The following is a 9,621-nucleotide window of genomic DNA, read 5'->3' as shown; positions in this document are numbered from 1 at the left end:
ATGATAAGAAATAACATTGGAAAGTTATTACATTAATAAATAATTCTCCTATCACAGTTACTGTCAGCTCTATCTGAGACCATTACAGGCTTCAAAATAAATCATCTAAAAGAAAACGGACAAGCTGACTGTAGAAGCGCCATCTTTTGTTCACTTGTAATATATTAAATATTTCTTAAGTTTTCTGTATAACATTATAACGTGCAAGGACATGTCGATAACCCTAACACAGATCTCAATACATTTATTAAAAATACAAGTCTATAACTTTTATCGTAGGGAAAAAGTTAACAGTTATTATTTAGAGGAATGGACCGATAAAAGAACACTGGATCAAAAATATAATTGAAGACTAGAATATTAATATAATGAACTTTGAGTAAACTTTGAGTGCTTTTAGTGAATTATGGTTTCTTTCCAACTACCTCACTAGCGATTTGGGGGGGGGGGTGCACCCATCCCCATTTGTTATAATTTCGCGCCCTTACGCTCTTAAGTGCACCTCCTTTAACAATAAATAATTTAAATAAAATATTTTATTGCCTGCTTCTCCTAGCTACAGTCCAATAATTTATATTTTATAAATGATGTGTACTGAAAATATATGGAGTTTACAGGAATTTTTCAAAAAACTATAATTTGCATAAATATATAAGCGATTTGATAGTGTTATTGAAAACTGTAATTCTATCCTGTGTACACCAAAAATACGTTTAGAAAGTGGTAACAAATACTAAATTATCTTAGCTCGCTTATATTCTTATAACCTCATAAGTTAAGATATAGGATTCGCCTAGCTTATACCTATTAAATAGAGGTGTGCCTAGCATAACTGGAAAACCAAAAGATATCATTCGTTTTAATTGAAAAAAAAAACTGTTGTTGTTGTTTTCTGTGAAGTGCCAAAAAAATTCAAACATCAAGTGAATTTTATTAGTTTTACTGACAACCAATGTTAAGCAACAATTACAAACTGGGTTAATTTTGTAAAGTTTGGTACTTTCCCATCAGATTGAAATAAAAATAAGATAGTAAATTATTATAATCAAACGGTTTCTTAAGCTGTGGTGAATAGGATCAACATGTTTTCAGTCTGTTTATTGAATATTGATGTTTTAACTCAAAGGCACACAACGGGCTATCTGCTATCAAACCTCAGATTTTAATTATGTAAGCCTACCTATGACCCACCAAAAAACTTAATGAATACAGCTCCCTTTAAAAAAAGCCTCCCAGTTGCACAGCGGTATGTCTGCGGACTTACAACGCTAGAATCAGGGTTTCGATGCCCGTGGTGGTTAGAGCACAGATAGCCCATTGTGTAGCTTTGTGCTTAATTACAAACAAACAAATCCTTTAAAAAATTTATGTGGGTACTTGAATTGATAGATATTTTCAAACGTCAGGTAAGTCATAGATGCTCATTATGTAGGGCTGAGTGTGGCCCAGTAATTAGCTAGCCAAACGGTAGATCCGAGGTTCAATGGTTCGGACCATATTAACGCAAAAAAGAAAAAAAAAGTCACGTTCCGTACATTGGTGTCGTGGGTGCATCATAAAAGTGACAGTGAAATCTCACTATTAAATTAGATTAATCCATGAGTTGGCGGTGGGTGGTGTTGACTAGCTGCCTTCAAAATTAGGGACGTTCAACGCAGATAGCCTTCGAATAACTTTGCGCGAAATTCAAGACTAGACAAACAAAGACGTTATGTGACATTTATTAAAAGGACTTATGAGTGAAAGTAAAGAATGATGCAGTAGTAATATGTCAACCACAATATACCTGCTCTAAGGTACGTCACATCAAACTGGAAGCAATAAATTTCCAAAGACTAGAACAGGTTAAAATACGGAAGAAAGTAGTAGATAGTTTTATGAACTGTACAGTTTTACTTCTATTTCTACATATCACATTGAACGCGATTCAAATGTTATAATTTCCTTGTAAACATTTTAGGTGCTTGTCGCCTCTTTACAAAAGTATTTATACAACACCTTCCTTTGCAGCTTACAAAACTATCTGCTTTACCATTTTTATTGTTACATGTCTAAAAATTTCAAAACTATGAAATGTCATTTATTGGAATGAAGTGTAATTTAAACTGTTTAGGGAAGCCATCAAAACATCACTTATAAATCAAGAACTTAAAACCAATAATAAGCTCGCAACATTTTGATGCGTAAAATTATCTTTACTGAAGAAATACAATTATTCAATTTCCCCGCCAGAACTTAAAAGTATTGACGTTATTTAATGTTTCAAGTCAAAAGGAATTCTTTGAAGCTTTAACTTCATCAGAAGTCTTAACGCTTAGAAGTTGCTGTCCCAACCAGAAAATTCATCAGGAGGTACTACGAAATTCCGAGGATAAGTGTCGAAATTGCTGGAATCCAATAGACCATTGATCTATGATAAAACAATTGCATTGTCTAAGTTTTTGTTGCATTGCAACATTTAACTGTTGTTTCTGTTATACTACTATTGTATCTCAGTTAATCCATTTACTTATGTTAGATTTTTGTTATAAGTATAAGAAAATAATCTCTATTATTCTATTGATATTTGGTTCTTATCGGTTTCAAAAAAGTGTGTACATATACTTAAAAATACGGACATTTTTATCACTAAAAATCAGTTGTAAAATTAAAAAGTGAGTTTGGTCACATATAAAATGTGTACACTTTTTTATTTCATTGATATTTCGGTTTGGCTTAAACGGTATTTTTCAGTCTGATAAATTATTTAAATCAAAACAAGTTATATCTTAGATAATAAATAACCAAAACATATACAAGTCTCAGCTGTGGATACAAGTAACAAAAACACCACAGTCCTTGGACCGTTCTGTTTTATTTTCACTTCTTTATTATTCTCTTCTACCGGTTTCGTGATCTCAAGGATCACGCTTCAAGGTATAATTTTACAGATAACATATAATAAAAATGTTCAAATACCACTTTTAAACTAAACATAAATGACCTGAATTAAAAACGTTTTATCCAAGACATACAACTATAAAATTCAATACAAACATAAATTGAAATATACTCAAAAATAATCTAGTTAAATATTATCAAATATATTTTATTTTCCATTCCGTTATCATTTTTCTATTGAATAAAACTTTCTACTATTGTTATAGAAAATCAGCTTATTTCCATAATCTTTAGCAATTTAATACAAATTATACCTCTTACTTAACTTACTTTATTGTGTTTTTGTAATTCCTAGTAATAGTTTTTACCGTTGCACAATTCCAATTAACCTTATTTAACTACTGTTACTTGTGAAGTACGAAACCGGTAGAAAAAAAGTAATAAAGAAAATATAAAATAAAACAGTTCGTTTCATATTTACGAACTAAATATTAATAGTTTCCAACAATAATAACTCAGTGATAAAACATAATAAGATTTTAATGAAATATATTTCATTCAAAACAGTTTCCTTCCATTTTACCCGTAAGAAAAGATGGACGTAAATCATTATTTATAAATTGATAAATCGCTATTTTTGGATACCATATTATCTTTGTTATTGAAAACAGATGGGCAAATTTACATATCTAATTTAAAATAACATGATTGTTTGACAAACAATATTGGAACAAAATGAAACCCTTCATAAAGAATACAGCAAAATATGTATGCGTATATACAAATGTTTTATCTAAGTTGAGTGTGTGTGTGTGTTGTATTTTCTTAAAGCAAAGCCACGACGTTTAAGTTGATAATTTACAAAATATACATTGCTTCAGGAATAAATTTCACCATTAAATTAAAGCGCTCGTCATCATTCCTTTTACCACTTACCTCAGGGACAACTGGAGGAGGTAACTGCCGCATTTGAAGGCCGTCCCAGTCAAACCCCTGAAACCACCTGATAAAAAAATGCATAAGCTTAAGCTTTATTACTGAAAACAAATAAACTATTGGAGATAACTTGAAAATTAAAGCCAACAAAAAGAAAACCAGATATCTTGAGAAGCATTTAAATACTTAAAATGTTTGTTTGTTTGTTTTTAATTATGCACAAAGCTACACAAGGACTATCTTTGCTCTGCCCACCAAGGGTATCGAAACCCGGTTTCTAGCGTTGTAAGTCCGCAGACATACCGCTGTGCCACTGGGGGCTACTTGAACGGAAATAATGGTGTTTTGATTATTTTACTACACTTCTCGTTTCTTACCAATGATATAACATTAATTGTATTACATACTCTTCTCAATCAACTTCAAACAGTGCAGTAATCTTTATTATAAATTTCAAATACTGAAATTATTTTCTAAATCTTAAAGTTAACAGAAGATGTTTTCCGGTGTGTAATTTAAATTCAAACAATCATTGTCTGATGTACAAAGATGCATACGATACTTTTCACGTAGAACAAGTTTTTGCTTTTTTTTTCAGACGGTTCATTTGTGTAATTCAAGATCTGCAGGTTGTGACACTATCCAAAGGCAGTTTAGTGATAACCATAGAAAGAAGAAGTGGTGGATTTCTAAATCAACCTTGCCGGTTGAGCCATGAAATTACATCTTAATATAGTCTCGATAATAAAAAAAAAAGCAAATAAACGGCCACGTTTGAGAAAGTTTGTGCTATACACACATCAGGTTAATTAAGACTATTTATTATTCTGATAATCTTTGGAACGCCACAGTTGTGGAACACAGTTAAATCAATTATTAGAGTCGTCTCATTTCCTCGAGAAATTCGCCAGTCGTAATAACTTGCGGTGTTTCTTTTCCATACATTTAGTAGCGGTAATTAAAACTTCGATATCCTTGTCAGTATCTGTTGCATTAAAAACTAAATATATATTCGCTAATATCACTCTTGTCAATCAAATTAATTCTTATATGTGCAACGTGTTTACTCATGCGTAAATATAGGATCCTAATGTATCTCTTTTGGGTCTGGCCAAGCTATCTGATTACCGTGTCCGGATTGTGAATACGTTTTTTTCTTAATTCGCGTCCATTTGTCGTAAAATGGCGCTCCGCACTCCTATTATTCGATCAGATAAGAATAGCCCCAATATTTATAGTGGGTGATGTTAATTAGCTGCATTACCTCTAGTCTATCAGCTCGAAATTATTGACGGCTGTGTGCAAAATGCCCTTGTGTAACTTTGCACGAAATTCTTAAACAAATAAATTGTTCATATAAATAAATAGTTTTCAGAAAATGTAAATAATATCTTGCACATTTGATATTTTTCAAGTAATCCTGTGCCACAAATAAAGCAATCCTTAATATTACAAGGTGTGAACTTAAATGCGGATTTAACTAACACAGGTTTCTGTGCTATAGTGATAAGGAAACCAGTACGAGAAACGGCTTGCCTAACTTTGTTCCTGATAACGTTGCTAATGTATGGTGTAATTCTGAATTTTCATTAATAGAGTTCATTTTATTTTCGCCTTGTAAGAATGTAATCTGGTGTTTACTCATGACATCAATTGGAAACTAATTAATGGAGCAAATGCGAGAAATGCGAAATTATTTACTAATAATCATTACGAACGGATTACAACACTTGTAATGTAAGTAGATGGATTTATGATGGTTTTCCACAGATTGGGCGTTACTGACATCCTTAATGCACATCTTGCTGCACAGAAAGAGTAGCTCTTTAGTTTCAACCGAATGCTCAAGTGTATATCTTGCAATTGGATAGAAATAATTCAGAAATGAGTTAGGTTTAAGCAATGGTTTAAGGCATTAATTTCAAACTCCAAAAATATCACGAATGGAACGGTATTATGTCTCAATATATTCTCTGACCGTTTTGTGCACAGCTTTCGTAAAATAAGTAAGAACTTCAACGTTTAAAAATGCACAATAATTTATAAAGGTAAAAGTAAATTATACAATTAAAAAACTCTGCACTATAAATGGGCAAGGTACACGAAACATACTAAACATTAATTTATAAAGGTAAAAGCAAATTATACAATTAAAAACTCTGTACTATAAATGGGCAAGGTACACGAAACATACTAAACATTAATTTATAAAGGTAAAAGCAAATTATACAATTAAAAACTTTGTATTATAAATGGGCAAGGTACACGAAACATACTAAACATTAATATGAAGCCAAATCTATAATTCCATTCACAACTTGTCACTGAATTATACAGGTTTTGTCAATTCCACCCACCGTCATTAACCCTGGAAAAGGACAAATCGAAGGATCAAGACTACGCTTCATATGGTAGTGGAGTGTATATTATATACAAATCTTAATTTCTGGGGAAAATATATAAACGGTAATCAAGACTGAAGTTTAGAGACTGAGAAAACTAAGACAAGTTAACAGTCGAAAGAGCTAATGATAACCTTTATACAGCTTTTGTTTAAACCAATCAAACTCATAACACATTACTTTTATTCAACAATACTAATTTATGTAAGGATCGAGCGTAGCCTAATGGTTAGCGTGAATGAATCCTAGATGTCATGGTTCGCTTCTCGTTGCCGCAAAAAGCACTCCTCACTTTGTGGCCATGGGTGCGTTGTAAGTGTGTCTGTGAAGTCCCACTATTCGATATGGTATTAATAGCCCAAGACGCGTTGTTGGTGCGGTTGACCAGCTGCCTTCCCGCTAGTCTATCAGTTCAAAATTAGGGACATCTATGTGAAAATAACCCTAGTCTAGCTTTGTTATTCTTCATTTTTTATATATAAATACTGTAGGTGTGAAAACTACTTAATATAATAAAATGGTAACAGTTGGAATACTACACTCAGCTTTTTAAACAACTTTTATAACTCTCTTGAAGTAAAAACCATAAAAAAGAACAGGCAAAAAATTAAAACAGCATACTTGTGTTTCTTTATATTTCCAAAGCCACCTTTCTGGTAACCAAGGCGTTCTGTTGGATTTTCTTTACAAAGGCTTTTGATGAGTGACTCAGCATGTTTTCCAATAACTGGCGGAAACTCGATCACATGTAAACCTCTTAGAATAATGTTATAGGTATTCATTGGATCAGGAGAATAGAAGGGTGGTCTGTTGTGATGGAAAAAAAGAAAGTTTCATTTACCTAAAATGTGTTGTATTTTTAAATTCTTATGAACTGTTCTATGAGTTTTTAAAACCAATTGAAATATCATATGCTTGTGAAGTGTTAATTCACTGAGATTTAAACAATACAATAGTTTTTGATCATCCAAATTATAGGAACATCGCACTGCAAAAAACAACAACAAAAAATCACGTTGTCAAAGTGCTCGCTCTTGCTGTGATGGTTAACCAGAATATTATTTCCAATTCGTATAACCAAATTTGGTATCATTTTGTTCTATTAAAAACTACGTGAGACTTAAAAGTATTATTTTGTTAGTCACAGCTATATCATAAGCACATATTGTTATTTTGTTAGTCACAGCTATATCATAAGCACATATTGTTATTTTGTTAGTCACAGCTATATCATAAGTACATACTGAAATTCAGCAACGATGAAATTCGTACTAAAGTATCATTTATTGGACTAAAGATGAGCAATATGTATAAATTATGTTACGGATATTGAAAGGATCATTAGAAATCCAGCTCATACTTGCACGTAAGAAGCTCGAACAAGAGAATTCCAAGAGACCAATAATCCACAGCTCTGTCATGACCTTTGTTTAATATTATCTCAGGTGCTACATATTCTGGAGTTCCGCAGAAGGTCCATGTCTTCCGTCCATTTTTCAGATACTTTGAGAATCCAAAGTCAACCTGTTAGTATTTAAGATAAAAGCTCAGAACTTAATAAAAGACAGCAATATATATAGTGTTCTGTAAAATCCTGTTATAACAACAATAACAAAAAATAACAACACATTTTTGGCAATAACTGCTTGCCTGAAAAAAATCCATGTAATGTATTTTATATAAACATCTATTGAAATATTACTAATTATAGAGCAACATCGAAATTATAGAAAACCAGCAAGAATTTTGATTTTAACTACAAATTGCCCCCATACAATATCCAAATATCCAGTGTTCTTACTTCTTCAGTTCATATATATACATACATGTATATTACATTATTATCTATTACTCCGAGTGTGTAGAAATTAAGTAACAAATAATACTATGATCACCTATAAACATGTTCATTTCCTTTCATGTTTAAAAGCTATTCAGATACGTATTTATAAGTCACAATATATTTTTAAAACAAGTTGAAGAAAGAAATAGACTGAACAAGAATAGTGGTTCCAAGATTATGCTTATTTTATTGGAAATTATGTTCTGAAATACGTCAATTTTATTGTATTTTTGCTGTTTATCCTAAGAAAGTTTTAGACGTTGTCTGTCAAAGCCATGTGTTCTCATATAATGAGTAACAAATGAGATGAAAAATGTAATAGTAAACAAGAAAACGTTACCTTGCTGTTCGAATATCAAAACTTGTATAATAAATACCATTCTTAAAATACGTTTTTTTTTATTTCTGGAGAAAAGTTAACACTTTTTATAGTATATTTATTTCTAATTAGAGGTTCTAACAACTTAACCAGAATCCCATCTAGTTATTTATTTCTAATTAGAGGTTCTAACAACTTAACCAGAATCCCATCTAGTTATTTATTTCTAATTAGATGTTCTAACAACTTAACCAGAATCCCATCTAGTTATTTATTTCTAATTAGAGGTTCTAACAACTTAACCAGAATCCCATCTAGTTTATGATCGTATGTACCAATACCAGACACTATCACTCTACCAGGACACATTTCTAATACCTGAATGAAAACCAATTGCTTTTATTTTATTATATTCATTACCTCTCAATAAATTATCATTTTTTAAAATTTTTAGTGAGTATCTTTGTAACTTACTCTCTCTCGCTTTAGTTGGATTTTCACCTTGTTTCGCATATTTAGCACTGGCATTTAAAATTTTTAAGGTAATTAACATAATCAGCTTTATGTGAGATAACCTATTGTTTTTATCAAGTTTTATAATAGTTATATGTAGAATATAAATACAAAAGTCCTAAATGTTTTTTAGGTTATATTGGTTCCATCACTAGGTGGCTAGCAGCTCACATACTGGAACATGCTAATTTAAGATAAACGTCATATTCAACAGACGCTGAATGAATGTAACGAACCTATAAATGGAGGACAATTTAAAATCTTCGTTAGGGCGAACATTGAACAAGAACTGCAAATAATGGACTCAAACCGAAGATGAACGAAAGCTACAAAAAAACAAAAAAAGCTACCTTTACACTCCATGTTTGCTTATAAATACAATGAGGTTCCAACTGTAATATTTATTGTTTATATATTACTGGCTGATAATTTCTGTTTCACCCTGTACTTATGCTTTTTAAAGGAACACAAAATTTTTTGTAAGAAAGCTAACTTCAAGGGTTAACGATAGCATGGTTTACACTAGAATTGCGATATTTTTTAATCATTACTACTAGATATTAATAATACTTATAAAAACGGATATTCCGTTTGAAACTACGTCACCTCAGTGAAATTGGTTGACACCATTGTTTTGGTTTTTGAGTTATCATGTAATAAAAAAGAAGTAGAAGAAAGAAAAACAATAAATTCATATTTTTTACTATAATTTTACATACATTCCAGTC

The 9,621-nt window shown here is 31.2% G+C and overlaps 1 protein-coding gene across 1 annotated transcript in view; it reads right to left on the bottom strand.

Annotated features, from left to right (window-relative positions):
* Positions 1-1,705: 1,705 nt before the first annotated feature.
* LOC106472797 (cGMP-dependent protein kinase 1-like) overlaps positions 1,706-9,621 on the bottom strand; it is a 39,414-nt gene continuing 31,498 nt past the window's right edge. Inside the window, exons 16-19 of the mRNA XM_022402412.1 lie at positions 7,579-7,742; positions 6,840-7,025; positions 3,817-3,883; positions 1,706-2,410 (exon numbers count right to left, since the gene is read on the bottom strand). Of these exons, the coding sequence (XP_022258120.1) occupies positions 2,315-2,410; positions 3,817-3,883; positions 6,840-7,025; positions 7,579-7,742 (513 nt within the window). The 3' untranslated portion in view covers positions 1,706-2,314. The remainder of the gene's footprint in view (positions 2,411-3,816; positions 3,884-6,839; positions 7,026-7,578; positions 7,743-9,621) is intronic.

The sequence above is a fragment of the Limulus polyphemus genome, unplaced genomic scaffold (assembly GCF_000517525.1).
Source record: "Limulus polyphemus unplaced genomic scaffold, Limulus_polyphemus-2.1.2 Scaffold124, whole genome shotgun sequence".
Classification (NCBI taxonomy): domain Eukaryota; kingdom Metazoa; phylum Arthropoda; class Merostomata; order Xiphosura; family Limulidae; genus Limulus; species Limulus polyphemus.
This window is presented reverse-complemented; position numbering and strand designations above follow the sequence as displayed.